General features: G+C 45.4%; 1 protein-coding gene across 5 annotated transcripts in view; it reads right to left on the bottom strand.

Annotated features, from left to right (window-relative positions):
- Nucleotides 1–26,628, bottom strand: part of ACACB (acetyl-CoA carboxylase beta) — a 149,114-nt gene that overhangs the window by 54,326 nt on the left and 68,160 nt on the right. For all 5 annotated transcript variants that reach the window (XM_049865728.1, XM_049865729.1, XM_049865731.1 and 2 more), the window contains 10 exons: nucleotides 23,303–23,466; nucleotides 19,908–20,058; nucleotides 19,707–19,810; nucleotides 17,906–17,987; nucleotides 15,045–15,190; nucleotides 12,882–13,032; nucleotides 11,496–11,630; nucleotides 7,253–7,399; nucleotides 5,207–5,395; nucleotides 3,063–3,163 (listed from right to left, as the gene is read on the bottom strand). In XM_049865728.1, coding sequence (XP_049721685.1) covers nucleotides 3,063–3,163; nucleotides 5,207–5,395; nucleotides 7,253–7,399; nucleotides 11,496–11,630; nucleotides 12,882–13,032; nucleotides 15,045–15,190; nucleotides 17,906–17,987; nucleotides 19,707–19,810; nucleotides 19,908–20,058; nucleotides 23,303–23,466 — 1,370 coding nt within the window. The remainder of the gene's footprint in view (nucleotides 1–3,062; nucleotides 3,164–5,206; nucleotides 5,396–7,252; nucleotides 7,400–11,495; nucleotides 11,631–12,881; nucleotides 13,033–15,044; nucleotides 15,191–17,905; nucleotides 17,988–19,706; nucleotides 19,811–19,907; nucleotides 20,059–23,302; nucleotides 23,467–26,628) is intronic.

The following is a 26,628-nucleotide window of genomic DNA, read 5'->3' as shown; positions in this document are numbered from 1 at the left end:
GAATAGGTGTACTCAACACAGAAAAAACTGCTAGGGAATACAATGAATTTATCATTGTTCGTTTCTTCTAGGTGTTTCTCTGAAGCTAAGGATGGGTTTAGGAGCTCCTGGGTGGTACAATTGCTTAATACACTCGGCTGCTAACAAGAGGTTGGAGGGAGTCCACCCAGAGGTGCCTCGGAAGAAAGGTTTGGCAACCTATTTCTGAAAAAACTCAGCCATTAAAACCCTATGGAGCACAGTTCTACTCTGACACACATGAGGTCACCATGACTCGGAACTGACTCAGCAGCAACCAGTGCCGGTAAAGAGTGGGTTTAAGGTCAACTGTCCAAATCAGATGTGTTCTGGGGAGGACTCGCCCTCCCGGCCCTTGGCTGTGAAACTCCATGTGGGGAACCTCAATGAAATTTCCTTCCTTAATCGTACTCCCAAATGGTCAGTGTGTGTCCCCAGTAGCCGGGGAGTTCCTTGAAAAGAGGGGCAATCTTCTACAGTCCTGGATTCCTTGACCTATGATAGTTTCTGCCACATTGGCTCATTCAAGTCTGAGAAAGCTTTGATTCTGTCTTTACAAGCGAAGCTTTCTTGCTAGGTGAATGTTTCATGCAACACGGCAGAAGTTATTTTTATCATCAGAAGAGTTCTCCAGCAGACTATGCCTGCTCAATAACTACTTGAGATAAAATACAAATGATTCATCTATTCTCCTTTACAAAGATCCCAAACACCACAATGGTCATTTCTAGGGCCCTTTACCGAGTATAAAAGACCCAGGATGGTAAATAAGAAGATTAAATAAAACGTACTTGGCTACTAACTAAAGGGTTGATGGTTCAAGTCCACCTAGAGGCGCCATGGAAGAAAGACCTGTTGATTTTACTTCCAAAAAATCCGCCATCGGAAATCCTATGAAGCACAGTTCTACCCCGACACACATGGGGTCCCCAGGAGTTGGGATCGACTTGCCAGCCACTGGCCAACTAGTTAACCATTTCAATACATTGTCTTATAATCAAAGCTACCATTCTTGTTAGGTATGCGTCAGCAGGTCACAAAATTAATCCACTTATTACTCAAAGCAGCTTACCTTGAGTAGTGTTTTTATTCTCATTTTACCAGTGGGCATACTGAGATTTACAGAAATACAGTGCCTGGTCAGGGTTCTGCAGTTAGTAAATGGCAGTGAGTAATCAGGGTCTTCCAACCCCCCCATGTGTTCACTTGGTTTCAGCCTGTCCTTAAAATAGGCCCCCAGGAAAGCGGCAACTGGACTACAGGACTAATAGCCTCCGTAAACCGCTGCTTCCTTTAACATGAAACCAGAAGAACTCAGTGGTGCCTGGCTACCATTACCAAATGTTTCAATCAGGGATGTAACAGATAGATCCTGATAAGGAAAAAATGGGCAACAGAACTTCAAATTCCCAAAGAATCCAGACTTACTAGACCCACTGAGGCTAGAGGAACCCCAAGACTATTGCCCTGGGACAGTTTTCAAACTTTGAACCAAAACTATCCCCTGAAGTCACCTTTAAAAAAAAGAAACAACTTAGCTCAAAAAGCAAAGAATAGCATCCATAAGTACTGCACTTAAAAAGATCAAAATAATAACATCTTTATGAGACCAAAGGGACAAGAGTAGCCCTAAAGCATAGACAAGACGTTTAGGGGGCAGTGAGTCTAAATTAATGGGGGTTGGGGGGGTGTGGTCATTACAGTTGTGTGTCAGCTTGGCTAGGCCATGATTCTCAGTGGTTTGGCAGTTATGATGTAGTTTGGCAATCATGTGATGATGTGATCACTTCCATGATGAGATTTGATATAATGTGATCGCCTCCATGATGATCTGCTGTGAGTAACCAATCAGTTAAAAGGGAGTTTCCTTAGGAGTGTGGCCTGCATTGAATATAAGTGGACTCTCTGGCAAAGCTATTGGGCTTTTGCTCACTCTGGATCCTGCAGCTGGCTTCTGTTCATCTGACCTCCAGTTCTTGGGACTTGAGCTAGTAGCTTACCTGCCATCTTGGCTGCACATCTTGAGATTCATCAATCTTCACAGTCTGTGCACAAGAGCCCTACTCCTTGACCTGCCAATCTTGGGTTTACCAGCCCCTGTGACTATGTAAACAAGGAGAAGCCTCTACCCTGATCCACAGACTTGGGACATTCAGCCTCTACAACCGTGTGAACCATTTCCTTAATATAAATCTCTCTATATGAGTTGGAATCAACTCGTCAGCAACAGGTTTGCGGGTTTTTTTTTTGGTATACATTTTTGGAAACGCTGGTGGCAAAGTGGTTAAGAGCTTGGTTACTAACCAAAAGGTCAGCAGTTTGAATCCACCAGGCACTCCTTGGAAACCATATGGGGCAGTTCTACTCTGTCCTATAGGGTCCGCTATGAGTCAGAATTGACTTGATGGCAATGGGCATTATATATATATATTTGTGCACTTTACTGGTTTTGCTTCTGTAGAGAACCCAGCCTAAGATGTGGTGAAATAACTAGAGCAGATAACAAAAATGTTGATATAATGTGGAGAATATAACTACTATAATGTAACTATTTCTCACCCCAAAATGAAAACCTGTACCCATCTAATGCCACTGAACAACATGTGCAGAGATGGCTAAATGGGAGCATGTTTTGATGTGCACATTTTCACCAAAAATAAAATTGCATTAAAAAAAGAGAGCAAGACTGGTGAGGAGTGAGCTTCGTGGCTCAAGTAGACACTTGGGAATACATGAGCGACTCCTGTCTGGTGGTGAGATGAGAAGGAAGAGGGGGACAGGAGCTGGTTGAATGGACATGGGGAATACAGGGTGGAACGGAGGAGTGTGCTGTCTCATTAAAGGGAGAACAGCTAGGAGTACACAGCAAGGTGTGTATAACTTTTTGTATGAGAGACTGACTTGATTCGTAAACTTTCACCTAAAACACAATAAATTCAAAAAAAAAAAAAAAAAAGAGCAAGAGACTCCTCCCCAGGCACCACCCTGGTGCACCAGGTAGGACAATTCCACTGGACAGCCGCCTCCTGGAGGCCGGGACTCACCTCTGCACCAGCTGCACAATGCTCTGGGTGTTCATGAAGAAGACCTCGCGGTCGGCCTTGCGCTGCAGAGTGGCCACATGGCAGTCTAGGGTGGCAGCTATCTGGATGGGAAAACAGGACTGGCTACTCACCACACAGAAGTCACTCAAAGGACCCCCAACAGCTCCTACAGAAGCCTGTCGAAGACTCATTTAGAGACTGGAAATTTCAGCCCCACAGCCCTTGGCCACCCAGAGACAATCCTGTTTATCCCAGCTGACCTTGTTGCTTGAGGAACTCAAGAGCTCAGCATCACAACCATCACCTGAGGCTGTGTGCCCATTCAGATGACACCATGGTGCAAATCAGAATGGCAATGGGGAAAGTTGTCGTTAGGAGCTGTCGAGTCGGTTCTGACTCATAGCGACCCTATGCACAACAGAACGAAACACTGCCTGGTCCTGTGCCACCCTTAACAATCGTTGTTATGCTTGAGCCCACTGTTGCAGACACTGTGTCAATCCACCTCGTTGAGGGGCTTCCTCTTTTCAGCTGACCCTGTACTCTGCCAAGCATGATGTCCTTCTCCAGAGACTGATAGGGAAACAGGGGAAGGGGATTTCTGACCCAGTGAAAATCAGGGTGCTGGGGTGCAGGGGGTGGGAGGTTTTCCAGTGCTTAAAGTGAGATTTAATGTATTGGTTGATGGTTATGGGCAACAAAAATATTTTTAAAGAAGAAAACCCTGTATCAATGACAAGTACCTGAAGGGTACAAACATGTACTTTTCTCAGCTGGGGTACCCTAGAGTTATTTTTTTTTATTGAGATATAATTTACATACCACAGTATTCCCCCAGGAGCCCTGGTGGCCCAGTGGTTAAGGCCTGGGCTGCTTACCCAAGGGTAATAAATAAATAAATAAAACAGGTAGGCAGTTCAAATTCACCAGCCGCTCCTTGGAAACCCTACGGGGCAGTTCTACTCTGTCCTATAGGGTCACTGTGAGTTGGAATCAACTCAACAACAACGGGTAATACACCCCTTTTTAAAGTGTAAAATTTAGTGGTTTTTAATATATTCATAGAGTTATGCAATCATTACCATTAGCTAATTTAGAACATCTTCACCCCAAAATGAAATCCTATACCTGTCAGCAGTCACTCCCTACCTCTCCCTGACCCCTGCCCCCAGCAACCACTAATCTACTTTCTGTCTCTATGGATTTGCCTACCATGGACATTTTGTCATATACTACGTAGCCTTTTGTGTCTAGCTTCTTTCACTTAGCATAGTGTTTTCAAGGTTCGTCCACGTTGTATCAAGCCTCAGTACCCCATTCCTTTTTCTGGCCGAGTGAGATTCCATGCTCTAGAGCTGCTGACCTCTGGGGAAAGACCTGTGCTCGGCTGACCTCTAGCTTCCCCAATCACTAATGTGTCAACCAGACAGAGGGCAGCAAGGTAAATGGGCTCTGCTCATGCAAACTACCTCGAAAATGCTTGACAAAAGCAAGCAACCCAAAAACAAACCAAATGAGGCCATTGTGGAATTCTTAGAGATACTTTAATCCCACCTAGTTATGGTTGCCATTCTTAATACAGCCCCAAGGTTATCACCTCACAAAAACCAGACAGAAGAAAAACTGGGAAGAAAAAGTCGTGATTTCCCCTGATTATTTCAGCCAATTTTTTGGAAAATCCTCTATTTGTACGCATTGCTAACTCCTATTCTGAAACTGGTGAAGCTGGTAAAGTAGAAGGTCAGCAGAAAGGAGGGAGCCCCTTAATGAGTTGGATTGACACAGTGGCTGCAACAATGGGCTCAAGAACAACGATTGGGAGCATGGTACGGGACCCGGCAGCGTTTCATTCTGTTGTACATAGGATCGCTGTGAGTCGGAATCAACTAGATGGCACCTAACAACAACAACATTCTGAGTCTGAGTTTTATGGCAAGCAACCGTTCCTTTGGAGAAAATTCTGGGATTCTGCAAGGGAGACTCGAAAGAGAACCCCCAGCCCCAATACCTGTGGTTGTAAGTGGGTCTCAGGAAGCCCAACATGACCACAGGCTGGGTCTCAACGCTCCCAGGAGCTGTGCACCAAGGAGGACCTGAGCCCATGCACGCACCTCAGTGGGACTGGGCTGGGCCAGGGCACATACCTGCTGGCTGGGGAATTGGCACAGCACCGAGGTGATGTTGCTGGCGTACTGGGCCATCACCCTGCGCACAGCCTTCTCCACGGGGTCGGGGATGCGGCCCGACACACTGGTCATGATCTCCTGGAGCTCCAGCAGTGGCAGCGACGGGTTTCGGAGGGTCATCATGAGCTTCTGCACCCACTCCTTCAGCTGTAGCAGGGACCATGGCGTCACCCCCGGCCCTGCAGGGGTGTAGGCACCACCACCCTCCACGATACAACTCACCTAGGCCCTGTGTACCCAAAGGTATAGATCCAGCTGCCTCCGGAACTGTCCAGGGTGGAATGTCCCCAGGCCCCGAGCACAAGGGTACCTAGGAAATACCCAACTTCCCCACACAGCAAGGCCCCACTCCTCTCCAGGCATCCAGAGAGCCAACGTGGAACAGGGACATAACACAAGGCCATACAAGGAGCTAACATGTGGAAGACACCTCTTAGTGCCAGATGCTGCTCTAAGGCCTTTATTGGTAGGTTCTCATACGATCTTTAGAAATGCCCTACGAGGTAGGTGTAATTACTATTCCAATTCTACAGATGAGGAAACTAAAACAGAGAGGTTAAGTGAGTTACCCAAAGTCACCCAGCTAGTAAGATGCAAAGCCAGGATGCAAACCCAGACCTATTAGCTCCCAAGACTCTGAACGCCTGCATAATGCCACTTCCTGGGGTACTGCAGTAGCCGAAATGTTGACGGGCTTTGAATGAGGATTATAACAGTGCCAAACCCATAGGATGGTTGTGAAGTTTAAAACGGAAACGATGCATACCACTGGCAAGTGCAAAAGCTAAATAAATGCTGTGATTGTAGCAATCACAATTAGGCAGCATAGCATAGGGGTTGAGAACACAGACTCTGAAGCCAGAAGACCAAGGTTCAAATCCCAGCCTTGCCTCTTCACATGTGAAGAAAGGCAGGTTTCTTAGAGGCTCTGTGCCTCCGTTTCCTCACCTGTAAAGCGGTAATAATAACAGTTCCTATCTCACAAGTTGTTGGGAGGATTAAATGACAACAAATTTTAAGTGTTTAGAATAGTAGCTGGCAAACACAGAATATGCTAGACAAGGCCTGGCTACCATCATCATCATCCTCACCACCATGATGCACTATTAAGACATGGAATGAGACAGAGCACACAATGCTACCATCAGTGATGTCAAGCTTAGCGTCACGGGTATTTCGTGGAGGTCTGCGAGTTTAGGAACTTCTTGTTTCTCTATAGAGTGAGTGGACAGTGGGGCCCTGGGACAGCAAACGGTGACTACAGCCGTGTTTCTGAACAAAGTGCACGCTTCCAATTCTCATGAACAGGGCTGACTCACAAGGACTCCCTTATTCCCACTGGAACATTCTCAGTCTTGAGCTAAACTGAACCACTAAACATGTAACTTTTTTTTATTTAAGTGTAATTTTTACAACAGTTCATAGTCGGAGAGAAAATACACACCGATGTTTACAATCACGGAAACCCCGGTGGCGTAGTGGTTAAGTGCTACGGCTGCTAACCAAAGGGTTGGAAGTTCAAATCCACCAGGCACTCCTTGGAAACTCTGTGGGGAAGCTCTACTCTGTCCTATAGGGTTGCTAGGAGTCACAATCGACTCGACGGCACTGGGTTTGGTTTGGTTTACAATCAGACCAAGGAATGTCATGAGAACAGACCTTTATTAAAACAGCTGTGGTTTTATTTTTTCCTTTACTTGACTTGGAGCCCCTGGGTGGTGCAAACCATTAAGTGCTCGGCTACTAACCAAAAAGTTGGGGGTTCAAATCTACCCAGAGAGGTACCTCAGAAGAAAGGCCTAGCAATCTACCGCCAAAAAATCAGCCACTGAAAACCCTACGGAACCCAGTTCTACCCTGACACCCATGGAGTTGCCACAAGTTGGAAATCAACTCGATGGCAATGGTTTTTTGTTTGTTTGTTTTTCCCGTTTACTTGAATAAAGACCTGTGATCTCATGGAGTAAACCCTTCTGATTCTTTACGGGGACCTGCATGACTCACCTTGATGCTGAAAATAGGTTCTGGCAGACAATAGCCACTCATGACATTGGTCAAGTTTTCCAGGACATTGTGGAAAACCTGGTGCAGTTTCTCTCCGAGGATGGGCAGAGTAGGCTGGGCTGGAAGCTCCCCTGTGAATGGCTCAGCCTGGTAAGAGACATGAAAATGAAAGGTCAAGAAACCGTGGGATCCCAAGTGAGATGGGGCGAACTGGAGAGCAAGGCAGATCTATCACTCACACAACAAGTTTAGGGTGGAGCCGAAGAAAAAGCAGAAAACTGCATTGGAAAGACGAAATTGCTAAGTGAACACCCCTGTGCAGCTTTTTCAAATCATCCCCTTTGCAAACATCCTAGTACACTGTTTAGTACCCTGTTATGGATTTAACTGTGTCCCCCCCAAATACGTGCTGTAAATCTTAAACTGCTGTATCTGTGGACATAATCCCATTTGAGAACAGGATTTTCTTTGCTGTGTCGATGAGATGATATCAGTGTGGGGCATGTTTTAAGCCAGTTTCCACTGAGATATAAATATAAAAAGGGCAGATTAGGCAGGGAAGGAAGCTACTACACACAATTGGAGGGGAAGAGACAAGCCACATGAAGACTGTCAAGCAACCAAAAAACAGAAGCTGAAAAGAGACAAGGGCCTTCCCCCAGATCCAGCAGAGAAAGAAAACCTTCCCCTAGAGCCGGCACCCTGAATTCGGACTTCTAGCTTCCTAAACTGTGAGGAAATAAATTCCTGTTTTTTAAAACCACTCACTTGTGGTATTTTTGTTATAGCAGCACTAAGAAACTAAGACATACCCAAATCAACTTCGGGTGGTTTAGACTTTTTTGTTTCCTTTGTTTGTCATGAAGACAATCTCTCTACTTAGTCCATTAATTTTCATTCTCTAGTGAATTCCAAAGATAAAGACCTAGTAGGATGAAGATTCATAAGAACCTCATACAAAGGTACCTGATTTTTGTAAATCATAAACATTTACCTTAAGATAACCTAATGAAAAATGAACAGTTCTACAGAGGGGCAAGAGTGACTTAACATACCCATTCATCTATTAATTCTCTCCACAAATATCCACTTAGCACCTGCTATGCGCCCGGTGGAGTCCCTGGGTCGTGTAAATGGTTAATGTGCTCGGCTGCTAACCGAAAGGTTGGAGGTTCAAGCCCACCCAGGGGCACCTTGGAAGGAAGGTTGGCAATCCACTTCTGAAAAATCAGCCATTGAAAATCCTGTAGAGAAGAAACTAGGCTACAGGACTAATAGTCTACATAAGCCATAGCCTCATCTACCCTGAGACCAGAAGAACTAGATGGTGCCCAGCTTCCACCATTGACCATCCTGATCAGGGTCACAATAGAATGAAAGAAAAGCGTAGAACACAACTCAAATTCTTAAAAAGTCCAGACTTACTGGACCAGTTGAGACTAGTGAATTCCCTGAGACTATCACTCTGAGATAATCTTTAAACCTTGAACCAAAACTATCCCGAGGTTACCTTTTAGCGAAATAACGGATTGGCACACAAAATAAAGGCTATTACCTGTGAGTACGGTACTCTATTAAAAAAGTATGAGACCGAAAGGTCAAAAATTACTCTAAAGCAAAGATGAGAAGGTAAGGGGGCAGGGAAACTAGAATACTAGAAATAGAACAACCAGAACACAATTAAAGAGAATGCTGACACGCTGTAAAAAATGTAACTAATGTCACCAAACAATTTGTGTAGAATTGCCAAATAGGAATCTAATTTGCTGTGTAAACTTTCACTGAAAACACAATCAAATATTATTTTAAAAATGAGAAGAAAAGAAAAGAAAACCCTATGGAGCGCAGTTCTACTCTGACGTACAGGGGGTCGCCAGGAGTTGGAATCAACTCAACAATTGCTGTGTGTGAGGCACTGTACCCTGAAAGTTTGGGACATGCTGTTCTCCTGGCCTGGACAGTGCAGTTTCCTGCCTCCCCAGCCCTGTGGGTTCCTCCTGCTTTTCAAGAGGTGACTTGAGAGTTTCCTCTATGATCTGAGGCTCACTTTCCCATCTGCGTCCCCAGAGCCTGGACCAAAGGCAGTCCCTTTTACTGCATTTACCACTAAACGACAAGGGCTTGTCTGCCTGTCTGACTTGCAGGCATATGTGAGCCTGCAGCACCCCAGGGCTGGGGCCCAGTCTCACTGAGCCAGCACAGGGAGCGTTTGCTGGGAGGACTGCCAGTGCGGGCACACAGACCTTCCCAGAGATCCAGAGAGGCCCAGTCTATGTCTAGCTTTGGGAACCCCCTAAAGAGAATAACAAGAAAAATGAGAAGAAAACACATGAAACTAACAGAACACTCTGGAGAAAAGGGACGATTAGCTTTGTTTTGGAGCAGATGTACTAATTATTAAGAGATTCATACATTGAAATATACATGAAAGGCTAGCTACCTCCCCGTACCCATGCCTTGCTTAGAAAGTCTAAAAATCATTCAGGCATAAACAGTTAGGCACTCAACTACTAGCCAAAAGGTTGGCAGTTCAAATCCACCCAGGAGCGCCTCAGAAGACAGGCCTGGTGATCTGCTTCTGAAAGATCACAGTCTTGAAAACCCTATGGAGCAGTTCTACTCTGCTCACACATGAGGTCACCACGAGTTGGAATAGGCTCAGCAACAACGCCACCACCACCATGCCCCAAGCGTGGTGGTAAGTGCCAACAATAAACAATAAAGGTAGTCCTTACCCTCAGCAAGGTCAGTGTAATGGCAAAGCAAAACAAACACTGAAAAATTAACAAATATCTAAACTGGAGGTCCCCCCTTGAGCTTGAGTCACACAACAGACATGCTGCTACACCCTCTGCTCATCCAGACGACAGGGCGCTGCCCCCATGGCATCTGTATGTCTGTATATTCACCCAACAGATATTTATGGAGCACTCACGACATGCCAAAGACTGTGTTAGGCACTGGGGATCTAGCTGTGATCAAGAAAGACAAAAAAACATTGCACAGTGCTTACAATCTACCAGAGGCCGTGGCCATGCAGCTAACAAACACCACACCAGTGATACAGTCTACTGATGATGACAAGTGCTGCAGGGAAAAACGCAGCTGGGCAGGAGGGCAGGGTGTGTGAGACGGTGTGTGTGCGTGGGTGTGTTTGTGTACGTGTGTGAGTGTACACAATTTTAAATAAGGTGGTCAAAAGAGGAGCCAAGGAGTCATGACAACTATGTATGATGGACTATCCTAGGTGGGATCTTGAAAAAGAAAAAGGGCATTTGGTAAAAACTAAGGAAATCGGAATAAAGTATGAACTTAATAACAATGCAGCGACATTGGCTCTTTAATTGTCCCAGGTGTCCCATCCAAACGTAAGATGCTGCTAATAGGAGAAACTGGGTGCTGGGTCTTTGGGACCTCTCTGTACCATCTTTGTGAGTTTTGTATAAATCAAAAAAACTGCTCTAACAGTTTATTTAACAACAACAACAAAAAAAAGAGGTGGTCGGGAAGGGCCTCACTGGGGAGATGACATTTGAGTAAAGCCCAAAGGAGGTGAAAGGGCAAGCCCTGAAAATGTCTAGAGAATGTCCTTCCAGGAAGAGGGAACAGGTCTTAAAGCGAGAGGGCCTGGTGGGCTCAATTAAGCAGGTGAGAGAGAGGATGAAGCCCGAGAAGCAACCAAGGCACAGCTCATTTGGCCTTTGTCGGCTGTCAAATTCTTGCCTTCCATGCAGGAGACCAGGGTTCGAGTCCCGACCAGTGCACTTCATGTGCAGCCACCAGTGTTGTTATGATGCTGAACAGATTTCAGCGCAGCTTCCAGACTAAGATAGACTAGGAAGAAGGGCCTGGTGATCTACTTCCAAAAATCAGCCAAAATCAGGTTTTTAACCCTATGGATCACAATGGTCCAAAAACTCGAGCTCTTTTGACAGCTCTTTTGTGCCTGGGGTCACCACAAGTTAGAGGCTGACACCATGGCAGCTAGCAACAATAGGGCTGTCAAAGGAATTTAGTTTTGTGCTTAGTGGTACAGAGAGCTGCTGAGAGGAACTTGAACAAAGGGAGCACAGGCTGCCTCGCGTTTCTGCCCCGTGGCACTTGTTGTTGGGTTGCACATAACCTGAAGTGGGTAGGTGGAGGCGGAAGAATGGCTGGAGTCCCAAGACTTCGCTCCTCACTGAAACAGTGGAGGCCGTGAGCAGACCTGGACAGTGGGGCGGAGGAGTCAGGCGCCACCTACCGGGTGCACTTTGGAAGGGTCATCAAGCTCCAGCCTGGCCACCACACAGCCAGCTTCCAGCATGGCTCCCGGGCGCTTGATGTACTTCACCTGGCCACTCTCCTGCACGGTCAGGCTCATGATCATCTTCATCACCTGTTTTGCAGAAAAAATAAATAGGACAGCGCCCAGCAGGACTGGCCTGTGTGTGTAACACCCAGCATCACCCAGAGCTAGGGACTCAGGAGCAAGGATGGCATCATTTAAATAAAATAGACTCCTGGCAGACAGTGGAAACTAGCATTCCTATGTGCCAGGCACAGTGCTTGTCATGAATAAACTCAATCTTCGAAGCCAGCCCCGAGGTAGGGATTTATTATTCCCATTTTACAGACCAGAAAACTGATATTAATTTCCAAAGTAAAGCCTGCCTCTTAGAAATACAGCAACAATCACCTTAGGCATGTGTGACTGTTTGCACGTTCCTAAAATGTGGTGTGCACATCAAATGTGAAATGAAGAATCTGCCTGCAGTGCAGTCATCAGCCCCTTTAATCTGCCTTCTCTCAGTGTCTGGATATATGAAGGTAATGCATTTTGTTGCGTGGGGCCGGCTACAGACAGACTAGAGACAGATACCAGGACTGCACTGCCTCTTGCTTAGCAAGTTCCGGAGCTTGGGAGCCAGAGTCGGCCAAACAGCCTCACCACTCATCATCTCTGCGGGCTCCAGCAAGTACTTTCCCCTCCCTTAGCCTCAGTTTCCCCAATTATAAAATGGGGAAAAATGACAGTGTCACTTCACAGGGCTCTTAGAAGCATTAAACAAGATGAAGAACCTGGCACAGAGCAGGAGGTAAACATTAGCGACTATTATTACTGTATTTTCATCGCTATTATCGTTACTATTTTCCTTGGCGGCATGGAATGGAGTCCAGGTTTGAATCCTGACTTTGTGTGACCTCAGACAAGTTCCTTAGCCTGCCTGCACCTGGTTTCTTCATGTGTAAGATGGAGGTCATATCTGTGCCCACCTCATAAAGTTGCTGGGAAAAGTAAAAAGATAGGTAAAATGCTTAGTACAGTGCCTGCCATGTGGTAACAGCTTGGTAAGTGTTGGCTTAATGTTTTTTAATCATTACCATCGTTACTATTAATCAGTCCTTACTCGATCCCAGGAAGGTATGCGTTTTGGAGTTTTCCCTTTGAATACTGTAGGGAATTTGGGTTGAACCACACACCCTAGATCTGTTTTCAGAATTGGTAGACAGTGGCCAAGGTGAGTAACACCTGCTGTTTTCTCCAATAGAGAAGCAATATCACGGACCCTCTCTTGGGGAGGGGGTTGAGGGTGGCCACAGGCCCCATGCCCTTAAGAGACAACCCCAAGGGCCACTCTGCAGTCACCTCAATCTCAGCATAGCTGCTCCCAGCCTCGACATGGCCCCCGTCCTTCACTGTGTACTGTATCAGCTTCCCAGCCGAGGGGGATCTCAGGACTGTCCGGTCATTCTCCTTCTCGAACACACACGTCTTGTTGCCGATGGTAACTCGGTAACTGGGAGAGAGGAGGAGTGGGGCAGCGAGATCACGGAGGCCTATTAATCCAGTAAGCTTGAGTCAAGCTTTTAACAATATTTTATGTTGCCTAAAGGCAGCCATAGTTGTCACCCTCTGTGTGGCTTCAGGGAGTCTATATTCCCAAATGGTGGCATTTGGTAGTTATCACAAAAACTCCTAGAACTAATAAGCAATTATAGCATGGTTCCTGGATAAAAGGTTAAGATATAAAAGTCAACTGCTTAAAAAAAAAAAAAAAAAAAAGTCAATTGGTTTCTTATATACCAGCAACAAACAACTGGAATCTCTAGTTAAAAGCACATCATTTACATTAGCACCAAAATAAATAAACACTTAGGTATAATTCTAACAAAATATGTACAAGATCTATATGAGGAAAACTACAAAACTGATGAAGAAAATCAAAGAAGATCTAAATAAATGGGGAGATAGTCCATGTTCATGGATAAGAAAAATTAATAGTATCAAGATGTCAGTTCTACCCAGCATGACCTATAAATTCAATGCAATCCCAACCAAAATTCTAGCAATTTATTTTGTGGATATCGACAAACTGATCCTAAAGTTTACATGGAATGGAAAAGACCCAGAATAGCCAACATGATACTGAACATGTGCATTGAACTGAGTGTGACAGAGATCCGAAGACACACTCTAAAGGGTGGTCCAACCTATAAAATACATATTTGGAGATATAAGAGCACAAGAAATGCAGAAATATGTATTGCAACATTATTTATGATAACAATAAAAATTAGAATCTAACTATCCAACAGCCTCACAATGGCATAGTCTAGACCTATACTGTCCAGTCGGGTAGCTCCTAGCCACATGTTGCTACAGTGGTGAAGACAGTGTGGTATTAGCAAAAGAATAGACCAAATAGATCAACAGAACAGAACAGAGAGCCCAGAAACAGACCCACACAAATATAGTCAACTATCTTTGATAGTTATCACAGAGATTGGGAATGAGTTGGGTGCACAACGAATGTTACCCTTTTCTGGTAGAAAGCTAATCCCTTTTGCTGACGTAATTCCAACAGGTCCTGGCACAGAGAAGGCAATCAATAAATATTATTCAAGAAGTATTGACTGAGAGTCTTCACTCTATAACTGAACTGGGGAGAGCATGCCCCACTGGTGGGGCATATAATAATTTTGAGTATTTTTGGCAGATAATATTCATGGGGTAAAAGGAGATAATAAGACACTGCTCTGATATCAATCAAATCTACCTTCTTCCAAAGCATTGAGGACTGGGAAGGAATGGAGTGTCACTTTCTAACAGGATCTCCTTCAGACATGAGAGAGGCCTTTGGCACCAGCTTACTCTCCCTGGCCGGGATCTGTGCTGCCTTGCCCAGGAGGCCAGCAAGGTTACCTCCAATCCATGTGCCATCTCAGAAGGCCTGGCCAGACACACTGGGAACAGAGGGTCTCTGGGGCCCATTCATGATGCCCCCTGCTAAGTGCTGCCACAACAACCTGCATCTCACCCACTAAGGCGCATGGCGACGTTCCTGCCACTGTTCACTTGTTTAACGTGTCAGCCTTCCCTGATAGCCTATAAGCTCCCTGAATAGTGACCATGGAGTTATCCCAACACCTTGCCCAGTGCCTGGTACAGAGCTCAATAAACAGCTGCTGCATTAGCTGGATGGACACATCCGTCAAGCCTGTCCTGAGATGGTGTGGACACTGCACATTGTCACACACTTTGTAAGCAGCGGAGTTGGGGGTCATGCCCTACTCAGCTCAAATTCCTTCCACGTTGCTAGAAAAGTGCCTCCTGGGAAGCTTCCAGAGATACCTGTCATGGAGTGGAAGCTCAGCCAAGGGACCAATCTCCCCATGTGCCCCAGAGTTGACCAGAGAAAGTACCTAATCTAAGATCCTGGGGCCTGTATCCTCCAGCTTTGTATTTTCAACTCTCACGGGAGGAGTTGCCTGCCTGTGCCAGCCGCAGTGGGACAGCACCCATGCGTACCTGTCCACCTCTTCTTTCATGTAGGTGGTGTAGCTGTTCCCATTGTAAGACAGCAGCAGCCCGCCATCGTTCAGCCGGTGGGCATCGATCTCAATGTGACAGCCATTCATGATGAGCACGAACATGGTCAGAGACTGGCGGGCCACCTGTGTGGATAGACTCAATGCTACCCGCTGGATGCAGAGGCCTGCTGATCCCTGGGCTTCCAGAGCCCCACCTGGCCCCTCTGCTAGTGGAAGGGCTAGCTGCCCTCTGCGGGAATGCTGGGGTGGACACTTCCACCTCTCCAGCCCCCGTCCTTACTCACTCCATGGGAACAGCTCACATGGCTGGAGAGAGCCTGGAGTCAGTGAGCCACACGTGTCCGTGGGTGGAGAGGCCAATGGCCGCAGGCTTGGTCCAGCCCAGCTATCACCAACTGACTACATGCCCTCGGGGGCTGGGGGCTTCCTTCTGATTCCTGTCTCCCAGCATTAGCCCACCTATGCAGGGCCTCCTTGTGTGGCATCTCACTGTGTGTGAGGCAGCCCTGGACACTCCACCAGTGACCTGGAAATAGACTAGGCCCTGCTCCCAGGCCCAGTCCACCCAGGATCCTACAGAGATGTGGGACAGAAGTGAGAGGCACACATGGTCAGGGCTCGGTCTCAGCTCTGCATTTCAATCCAGGGAAGCACTGGCCCCACTTGGCCAGTTCAATGTGTGTATTGAACTGAGAGTACAATAGAGATCCCAAAACAAACACTCTAAAGGGCCCTGTTGCTGTTGTTGTGTGCCAGCCATCCAGTCAATTCCAGTAGTGCTGCCCCAGGGGGGTTTCTTGGCTGTAATCTTTAAGGAAGCAGATTGCCAGGTCTTTCTCCCATGGAGCTACTGGTGGGTTTGAACCACTTACCTTTTGGTTAGCAACCAAGCGCTTAACAACTGTACCACCAGGGCTCCCTCCAAAGGGCCCTAACCCATTGCCATTGAGCTGATTCTGACTCCTAGCGACCCTATAGGACAGAGTAGAACTGGTGTGGCTGGTGAGGTTGAACCACCAACCTTCCGGTTAACTGCCAAGCGCTTAACCACTGTACCCCCAGGGTTCCTCTAAAGGGCCCTACGACCTATAAAATACATATTTTGAGACGTAACAAGAAATATAGGAATATTTATCACAACATTATTTTAGACAGCAATAAAAATTAGAATCAAACTAACTACCTACCTTGCAATGGAATACTCTGCACTGTCCAATGGGGGCCCTGGTGGCGCAGTGGTTAAGAGCTACAGTATGCTATGGCTGCTAACCAAAAGGTCAGCAGTTCAAATTCACCTGCCGCTCCTTGGAAACCCTATGGAACAGTTCTACTCTGTCCTATAGGGTCACTATGAGTCAGAATCGACTCAACAGCAGTAGTTTGTTGTTGTTTTTTTGGTACTGTTCAATAATTTAAGTAGCCCCACTTGGCTACTTAAATTACACTTAATTAAAATCAAATAAAAAATTTAGTTTCTCAATCACACTAGCCACATATCTGAAGTCCTCAATAGCCACATGTGTCCAGTGGTTACTGTACTGGGGAGCATAGCTATGGAATATTTCCATCACTGGAGAAAGTTCTATTGGACAGTGCTGCATAGATGCTAAGCTTACATTAGAGAAAAATGATTGACAACATGTGGGCACTAATACCATGACAACAGGGAAGCAGTAAAACTGTATTTGCCCATGATCTTGACTTTGTAAAATCAATACATTGGGGGAGAATGACAACTAAGAAGAGACCTGCTCAAATGTTAACAGGTGATGCCTCTAGGTGTCAACACCCAGTGGATTTGTTTTTCTGATTCTTTATGCTGGTTTGGAATTTTGAAATTTTCTACAGTGAGCATCTACATTTAAAATCGAGTTTAATAGCGGTGGGATGGCTTGGAAAAGAACAGTGAGAGTGGTTGCACAACTTGAATGTAATTGATGTCACTGAATTGGATGCACAGAAATTGTCCAGATGATGTATGTTTTGTCATGTATATTTTCACCACAATAAATAAAAATAAAATCAAGTTGGGGGGATCCAGGTCCCCAAGGTAGCCAAGAAGCATTGGGCCAAAAGGGGGATGATTTCAGAGTATGTCCCCCATGGCCAATACCTATATTTGGCTGAACTAATCCCGAAAATCTCCAAAGTTGAGAGTTCAGTATGTGCTCAGCTATAAAAATAAGGAAAAAGAAAATAAAAATTCTGCTTCAGAGGCAAACTTGAAACTGTCCTCTTTTCCCTCCCTTAAGCTTGAGGCTTGGAAGAGCTGGATAAGGTAGGGCTTGCTGGGGACACTTTGCTCCTGTAGCTGCACTGGAGCCCAGGACACTGGAGCCCAGGGCACCAATGCCAAGGCTCACTCATCCTGACGCAGGCTCCCAGCCTTGTGCTGTGCCCACACATCCCAGGTGTTCTCTGATACCCTCTGCTTGAATTGCCACCAGATGGCCCAGGAAGGGTAACTAGATACTTCCAACAGTGGAGAGCGACTCTGAGTAAACTCCAGGCATGCCAGTGGTGGACCAGGGAAGAGACCAGAAGCCCCATTTGGATTCTTGATCCAGAGATGAGGAACACCGCCAGCTGCATGGCTCTTGGAGATGGACCCAAATGGTTGTGCCAGCTCAGCAAAGCCCCGCCACGCTCTGCCTTGTCCTCTGTGTATTACTGAGCCTACCATGTCCTGACACCCAAGTGTTTAGGTTTCAAGGTCATAGTGCTGAATGCCCATACTCAAGCATGAGAAATCCCCTCCAGGAACAGTTCCTGGAAGAAATAAAACAAACAACTCAAACCTCTGAGGTTGGAGACGTCAGAGAAACACAGGACCCTTACCTTGAGAATATATTTAATGCCTCCATAAATTAACTCCACATCCACAATGTTCAGCAGAGAATCTGCTGGGAGAACCTGGCCCCTGAAAGAGAAGACAGACCTATAGTCACCTCAGGAAGGACCAAGAACTCTGCAGTTTTCAACTTGATTGAAACAAAAATTGCCCAGCTCTTTGCCTTTCTTCAGCACCAACGAACTGGACTGGACTGAAGAAGCTAAATCTGATTAAAAGGCAAGGATATGGAGGAATTGGAACCCTCATCCATTGCTGGTGGGACTGTAAAGTGGTGCAGCCGCTATGGAAAAGTTTGGCAGTTCCCAAAAAGTTAAACATGGAACCATATGATCCACCAATTCTACTCCTAGGTATATACTCAAAAGAACTGAAAGCAGGAATGCAAACAGACGCATGTATACCAAAGCATTGCAGCACTATTCACAATACCCAAAAGGTGGAGACAGGCTAAATGTCCATTAACAGATGGATCAACAACATGGGATACATACCTACAATGGAATACTACTCAGCCATCAAGAGAAATGAACTTTTGATACACCCTACAGCATGGATGAACCTTGAAAACACACTGAGTGAAATCAGTCAGTCACAAAAGGACACATACTGTATGATCCCACTTTTATGAACTATCTAGAATAGGCAAGGGCATAGAGACCAAAGGTTATTAGTAGTTACCAGGGGCAGCAAGATGGAGGAAGAAAGAAGACACAATGCTTAGGGGACACTGAGCTTCTATAAATTAACTAAGGGTGAGGGAAAAATTTAGGAGAGTTAAGGGTGATGGTTGAACAATATAATGAACATAACTAATGTCACTGAACTGTACATCTGAAGGTTGCTGAGGTTGCAAATGTTTTATTACATACAAATCTTACCACACATACACACACACACACACACACAGAGGCAAGGAACATGGAAAATCCCAAGGAAGTGGACATTGCTCAGGACTTATGGAAATGGCACCTGCTGAAGGAAGTGAAATTTTAAAAAGGGTTTTCAGGAAGCAAAACCCATAACGGTTTCTTCTCCGCAAGATTCCATACATGGGGATTCTAGGAAACAAACCAGGGTGCAGACTGACCCCGTGCCATTCAGAAACCTGAGACCCAAACTTCAATCCTTTTCTCTTTTGCATTTGAGTGCCTATTCCGGTGGTCCTCAGTGGGGGCATCTATGGCCCCCAGGGGACATTTGCCAATGTCTGGAGAGACATCTTTGATTGTCATGACTTGTGGAGGAGACCTTGTTAACGGCAACACTAGGCAGAGAGGCCAAAGATGCTGCCCAACATCCTACATGCCCAGGGCGACCCCCCACATCCAAGAGCCACTCCACCCAAAATCTCAATAGTGAGGCTGAGAAACCCAGCCTACCTAACAGGGAGCACCTCGTCACTTTCCATTCTAATCCGTTTCACTAGTCACCTTCTGAGTCAGGTGAGGGTCTGGGAAAGCAACTACTGTACAGGTGATCTTTAACCCACCTGGCTTATCGAATCCACCCCCTTCAACTGTGAACTCCTGAGAGTTAGAATATACCTTACACAAGCTAGCATGAAATTGACTGCCCTGGCCTTGAGATCCCACCCCTCCTCCAAATATTCCAATGACATCCCCCCACCCCCCCAACCCCCCTCTTCCAAGGAATTCCAAGTGACAGGCACACAGGGAAGGCTTCACTAACTGCCTGGTGACTGATTTGCACCTAAATAAAGCATGAGCTACCTTTTATGGAGCTAACACCTATGATGGGGGGAAAAGAGTTACCCACATGCCCTACCTTTCAAGCGAGTGTAAGAAATCCGTCATGCAGGTTCTGAACATGGCATCTGCGACGTTCAAGGCTCCGCACACCACCCCAAGCATGACATCTGGCTTCTCGGCCTGGGAAAGACTGTGCTTCAGTCCCCCATGGCAACCACAAACCCAGGGGAGCCAGGGGTCCTAGAAACCCTATGGGGAAGCGCATTCAACCTCCTACCTGAACTTTCTGGGCAATGAGATGGTCTAACCACCCGGTGTAGATGTCATTGTTCTGGAAGCTCTCAGTCTCCAGGAGGTTAATGAGATACTCCACGGTGGTCCTGAAGTCTCCCCGGATGGACAGTTCCTTCAAAGCCACCACCATGTTCCTTGAGGGGAAATGCACATTTTTCCAAATTAACACACCTGTCAGCCGAACTCTGTTGGTGGCTTTTATGATGATTCGGTTCTTAGAGAGCCAGAAGAGCCCAGCAGTTAAGGTGGGGAGGGCACTAGGCAGATGGCCGGGTGGCCATCTCAGCTCCCCCATTTACTGGTCATGTCATCTTGGGGAAGTGATTTAACCACTCTAGGCCTCAGTTTCTTCACCTGGGAAACAGGACAATAACCCCAACTTCACATGGGTGTTTGAGGATTCAAAAGAGACAATTCATGTAAAACACAGAGTAACTGATCAATAAATGTTAGTGGCTATGAACGTGATTAATTACCATTATTCCAATTATTGTTAACCACCACCAGTCACTCTATCTTTCCCCCAATTGAACCCATTCAAATTTCCCCACGTCCCCAGAGCTGGGGTTGCCCTCTCGCTGGCCACACAGCTACTCTGCCAGATGTGTGTGGGGTGCGCCTGTGAATTGGTCACACTGTTACCTCCCCCCCCGCCAGGGGCATAGCGATCACCAGACCACCAGCTGGCATGTGCTTGGCTGATAACAACCTATCACCTCCCTCCACCTCAAAGAGCCCCAGTCCAAAGGCCTATACCTCCACTATCTACGAAATCAGAGCAAGAGTATTTGGGGAGGAAATGCATCAAAGAAAGGCCAACCAAAAAAGAAAAAGAAAGGCAAGCCATTAGCATGCATCTCTTCCTGGGAGCAGGAACCATTCACACCTGTTAAGAGTTCCTAAGTGTCAACCAGACTTACTGGCCTGAGAGACTGAAGAAACCCTGAGAGTGTGGCCCCTGGACACCCTTTTAGTTCAGTAATGAAGTCACTCCTGAAGTTCACCCTTCAGCCATAGATTAGACAGGCCCATAAAACAAAATGAGACTAAAGGGGCACACCAGCCCAGAGGCAAGGACCAAAAGGGAGAAGGGGACAGGAAAGCTGGTAATAGGGAACCCAAGGTCTAAAAGGGAGAGTGTTGACATGTTGTGGGGTTGGTAACCATGGCACAAAACAATACGTGAACTGTTTAAAGAGGAGCTAGTTTGTTCTGTAAACTTCTACCTAAAGTACAATAAATAAATAAGAGTTCTTACATGTCAAATTCTCATGGACTCTAGACTTTCTGGAGCCATAGAGGCTACACGAACCCCTGAAACTATTGCCCTGAGATCATCTTTAAACCTTAAACCAAAAAATCCCCTGAAGTCTTCTTAAATCCAAGCCATAGCTTAACTAGTAAACAACATCTGCCTTGAGCATTATACTCTGTAAAGAACTATCTATATGGGATCAAATAAACAACAGCAACTCAAAAAGTTAGATAGGAACCTTAGGGGGCAGTGAGTTTATGCTAATGATGGAGGAACAACTCAGAAAATGATGGTGAGGATGGTTGCCCAAATCAAAGAATGTAACCAGTGTCACTGAATCATATACGTATAAATTGCTGAATGATGTATGTTTTGCGTGTATGTTCTCAACAACAACAAAACAAAATTTAGAGGAAAAAAAACAAACAAACAATAGTTTAGCTTAACTAGTAAAGAATGGCTGCCTTGAGCATTGTGCTCTGTTAAAGAACTATATCTATAAGGGATCAAACTGACAATAGTAACTTGAAAGGTTAGATAGGAACCTTAGGGGACAGTGAGTTTATGCTAATAGGGGAGGAACAACTCAGAAAAGGAGGGTGAGAATGGTTGTACAACTTGAAGAATGCCATCAATGTCTCTGAATAGTACCTATAGAAACGGTTGAACAGGTGTATGTTCTGCTGTGTATATTCTCAACAACAATGAAAATAAAATTATTAAAAAAAAAAAAGTTCCTACACGGTGTCAGCAGGTGTAAGGAAGGAGCAATTACTGACCTTGCTTTGGGGTAATAAGGTCAAATGAAGTGTCAATAGGATACGAAAAGTCGGTTGTGGGGGAGGAACCTGGACCTGAGAGTTAAGCCGTTGGGCTCTAGGGCTCTAAAAAAAAAATCCCTGTTTTTTAAGGACTTTCCCAGTTTTAGCACCAGAAAGTCCCACATCTGGGAAACCCCGTAGTCCCAGGAAAACCAGGACAGATGGTCACCCAATTAGACTCTGACCAATAGCAATAAGAAAAGCTGATATTTTTTCACTGAATTCTGTTGAGTTGTGACTGTTTATTCACAGCATGGGACAGATCACAGGTCACTGCATTCGGAGTGGGCAGGGCTGGGCTGATCTACTCCCCACCTCCTTGTATTTAGCCTTGTTTGCTGTAATCCTCCATAAGCTTCAAGGATCGCCACTGTTCACAGAGCATGATTAAAATTCCTAACTCTAAGCTGGAAACAAAAGCCCACTCATCGAAACCACAAAACTCCATTTAATTCACAGCCCAGCATCCCAGGCCAGACAGTAATGCTTTACTCTCCATGTCTTTGGGATCTTTCACTCTAAAGAGCAGTTATCCATCCACACAACAATGTTTAATTAGAAAGAAAACTGTTTTTCACATTTTCGAGCCATGTCGAGGAAGGAGAAATGTAAGATACGAGTGTTTCAGAATCTGGGGGCGCCCTTCGTGGGTTTCTCAGCTCTGTAGAAAGCATGGCAAGTGTGGACATACCTGAGCTGGGGAGAAGAGGGCTGCTGTCGCAGGCTTCAGCGTGGTGAGTGGTTCATAGCCCAAAACCCAAAACCCACTGCCGTCGTGTCAATTCCAACTCATAGCGACCCCATAGGACAGAGTAGAACTGCCCCCTAGAGTGTCCAAGGAGCACCTGGCAGATTCCAACTGCCAACCTCTTGGTTAGCAGCCGTAGCACTTAACCACTACGCCACCAGGGTTTCCGTAGCAGATACAGTCCTAGAAATTTTAGGCATGAAACATGGCCTTGGCAAGAACTATTTACAAGGTTTAAATTTAAAGCAGTCCTTTTTTTAAACGTTATAGTCCTCAACACCTTTTAAACTTTTGGTATCACCTTGACTAACCTTTGGATCTCCCGCCAGTTAAACTTCCAATAAGACAGGGTTATGTGACCTTAGGTGGGCTCCTTAACTGTGTGGTTCTCAAATACAAAAAACAAAGGCAGACTTGAGTCTTGGAAATGAGCCCAGGGTATTTCAAATAGGATCCGTCCTGTGATTCTCCTCCCTTGGTCTCCTAAAGTGCTCCTGCATCTAAGCCACAGGCTAACTATTCAAAAGAAGGAAGTAAGGATAGGAAATACTGACGAAATGGCCTCTTCCCGGTTCTCTCCCCAGGAGAAGCAGTGCCCAAACTGGGAGTCGGCGAACTCGTGTAAGCCACCAGCAGCAGCCACGCTGAAGTAACCCCACACGTTCTTGCTGCTACGGAAATTCAGTTCCTGGACCGTCCCGGAGCTTGGCTTAAAACCCTGGAGCCCAGATAAAGGAAGCAAGATAGAAGAAATCATTACTCCAGATATTGTTGTTGTTAAGGGGCTATCGAGTCAGCATCAACCCACAGCGATCTCATGTGCAATGGAATGAAAAGCTGCTCGTTCCCGCACCCTCTCCCTGATTGGTTGTAGAATGGACCATTGTGATCCACGGGGTGTTCATTGGCTGATTTTCAGAACTAGATCGCCTGGCCTTTCTTCCTGGTCTATCTTAGTCTGGAAGCTCTGCTGAAGCTTATTCAGCATCATAGCAGCACGCAAGCCTCCACAGGCAGGCGGTGGCCGCACATGAGGTGCATGGGCCAAGAATGGAACCTAGGTCTTCTTGTAGATGGCAAGAATTCTACCAATGCTCCCATATACCAGACAAACAATCTCATAGAAATCAAGTCCCAGGAGGTGATGAAAACTTTTGGAAACAGTTTTTGGAAACATTGTGAGGTTGCACAGCATGATGAATGTAATTAAGGTCATGAATTATACAGTTACAAATGGTTCAAATGGCTAATTTTTTGTTACATATATCTTACCACAATAAAGTTAAAAAAAAAATAATTCCCAGGAAACCCAAAAGCCCCTACACACAATCAGAAGCTTAGGGTTCAAAAAAAAAAACCCAGCAAATAAGGCCCAGTACTCCATGTTGTTGGTGATCAATAAAACATTCATGTCTCTTGATAGGGGTGTGGGTGTATCTAGTGGGTACATCCACTGAGTACAGTCAGTCCCCAGGTTATGTACAACCCATGGTTACAAACCAACCTCCATAAAGCCTATTACATCAAAAATCTGAGGTATATACAATGGTTCCTAATAACAAACGGGCACTATTTTCTGATGTGCATCAAACATTATTATTATTTTTACATATTATTATGTTAAAAATGTTTTAGCATAACCAGAGACTGCATCAGCCTGAGACCAGCAGAACTAGACGGTGCCCAGCTACAACTGTTGACTGGCCTGACAGGGAACACAACACAGAACCACTAAGGGAGCAGGACGGCAGTGGGATGCAGACCTCAGATTCTGGTAAAAAGACCAGACTTAATGGTCTGATTGAGACTAGAAGGACCCTGAAGGTCACAGTCCTGAGACCTTCTGTTAGCCCAAGATAGGAACCATTCCCAAAGCCAACTCTTCAGACAGGGATTGGACTAGGCTATGGGATAGAAAATGATACTGGTGAAGAGTGAGCTTCTTGGATCAAGTAGACACATGAGACTATGTGGGCAGCTCCTGTCTGCAAGGGAGATGAGAGGGCAGAGGGGGACAGAAGCTGGCCAGATGGACACAAAAATAGAGAGTGGAGGGAAGGAGTGCGCTATCTCATTAGGGGGAGAGTAACTAGTATAAAAAAAAAATTTTTATATAGCAAGGTGTATATAAATTTTTGTATGATAGGCTGACTTGATTTGTAAACTTTCACTTAAAGCACAATAAAAAAATTTTTTTAATGTTTTAGCGTTATCTGAAGTGTTTCTTTATACATAGAAAGGTACACTATACACTAAGGCTAATATTTGAGTAACTGATGGTAGATATGAACCCATTAAAAAAACAAAAACCAAGCCTGTTGCCTTTGAGTTGATTCCGACTCATAATGACCCTATAGGACAGACAGAACTGCCCCATATGGTTTCCAAGGAGTGGCTGGTAGATTCAAACTGCCGACCTTTTAGTTAGCAGCTGTCATAGCTCTTAACCATTGTACCACCAGGGCTCCAGTATGAGCCCAACAGTATGAGACCAGGGGTGTATTATTCAATAAGCACAGTGCTTACCTTGCATACTGGGTCATCTATAGTGAAAAATTTCACACTTTTTTTCCACCACATCAAAGATTCTGCTTCTAAATGTGGTTGGCATCTCTCTCCCAGCCCCACAGCACCTTCCTACAGAATCAAAGTCTCTTTTCAAATTTACAGTCCTTGGCGGCGAGGCAGATGACCCAGTAAGAAAGGACTAGTAAGCAAAAGTAAGCCCGTGCTTACCTTGCTTACTGGGTCATCTGCCCCTGTATGAACCATACCTAACTGTTCCAACTTAGGCACAAATTCAACTTAAAAACATACTTAGGAACAGAATTCATTCATAATCCGGGGACTGCCTGTACTTCCATCTATGCAATTTTTACCTTAAAAAAATAACACCCTGTTTGCATACAGACCAAAGCAGGAGGGAGGAGTAAGGGAGAAGTCATTGCTCAGGGGCCACAGGGCTCCTGTTAATGGTGGTGAAATAATTTGGAAAAGGACAGTGGTGATGCCTGTACAACATGATGAACGGAACCAATGTCACTGAATTGTACGTGTAAAAATGTTGAATTCACAAAAGTTTTGGTATATCTATTTTTACCACAGTTCAAAAAAAAAAAAAATTGGGGATCAGGCAGAGTAGGTGCAGATATAACGTAGGAGAACGTTGTTGGTGGCTGTCAGAGCTGGGTGAAGGTCCAAGGGATTCATGACACTCTACTGATTTTATAGGTTTGACATTTTCTACATTTGACATCATAGAAAGTTTAGGAGTGAAGAGTCGTAAGGGTGATGAAAAAATGGGAACAGAGAGCAGTGATGGTTACACAGCACTGTGAAGGTAACCAATGTCACCAAATTGCCCGTTAAAAATGGCTGAAATGGCAAATGTTTTGTTATATATATTTTACCACAATAAAATTTTTTTAAAGTGAAGAATGTGATTAATGAGCTTCTTTTTAAAAAAAAAAATGAACTACAGGAGACCAAAGGAGCCCTGGTGACACAGAGGTGAAAGCAATCGACTGCTAACTAGAAGGTCAAGAGTTCGAAAACACCAGTGGCTTCACAGGAGAAAGATGGGGCAGTCTGGTTCCGTACAGATTTTTTCCTTGGAAACCCTATGGGGTCTATATGAGTCTGAATCGGCCCGATGGCTACGGGGGTACGTAAAGTGGACCAAATAGTCAACAATTACTCTAAAGCAAAGATGAGACAGTGAGCAGGCAGGGAAGCTAGAGTACTAGAAATAGTACAACCAGAACCAAATGAATGAGAATGATGACACATTGTAAAAAACGTAACCAATATCACTGGATAACTTGTGCAGAAATTGTTAAATGGAAACCTAATTTGCTGTGTAAACTCTCACCTTAAATAC

The sequence above is a fragment of the Elephas maximus genome, chromosome 22, assembly GCF_024166365.1.
Source record: "Elephas maximus indicus isolate mEleMax1 chromosome 22, mEleMax1 primary haplotype, whole genome shotgun sequence".
In the NCBI taxonomy this organism is placed as follows: Eukaryota; Metazoa; Chordata; class Mammalia; order Proboscidea; family Elephantidae; genus Elephas; species Elephas maximus.
This window is presented reverse-complemented; position numbering and strand designations above follow the sequence as displayed.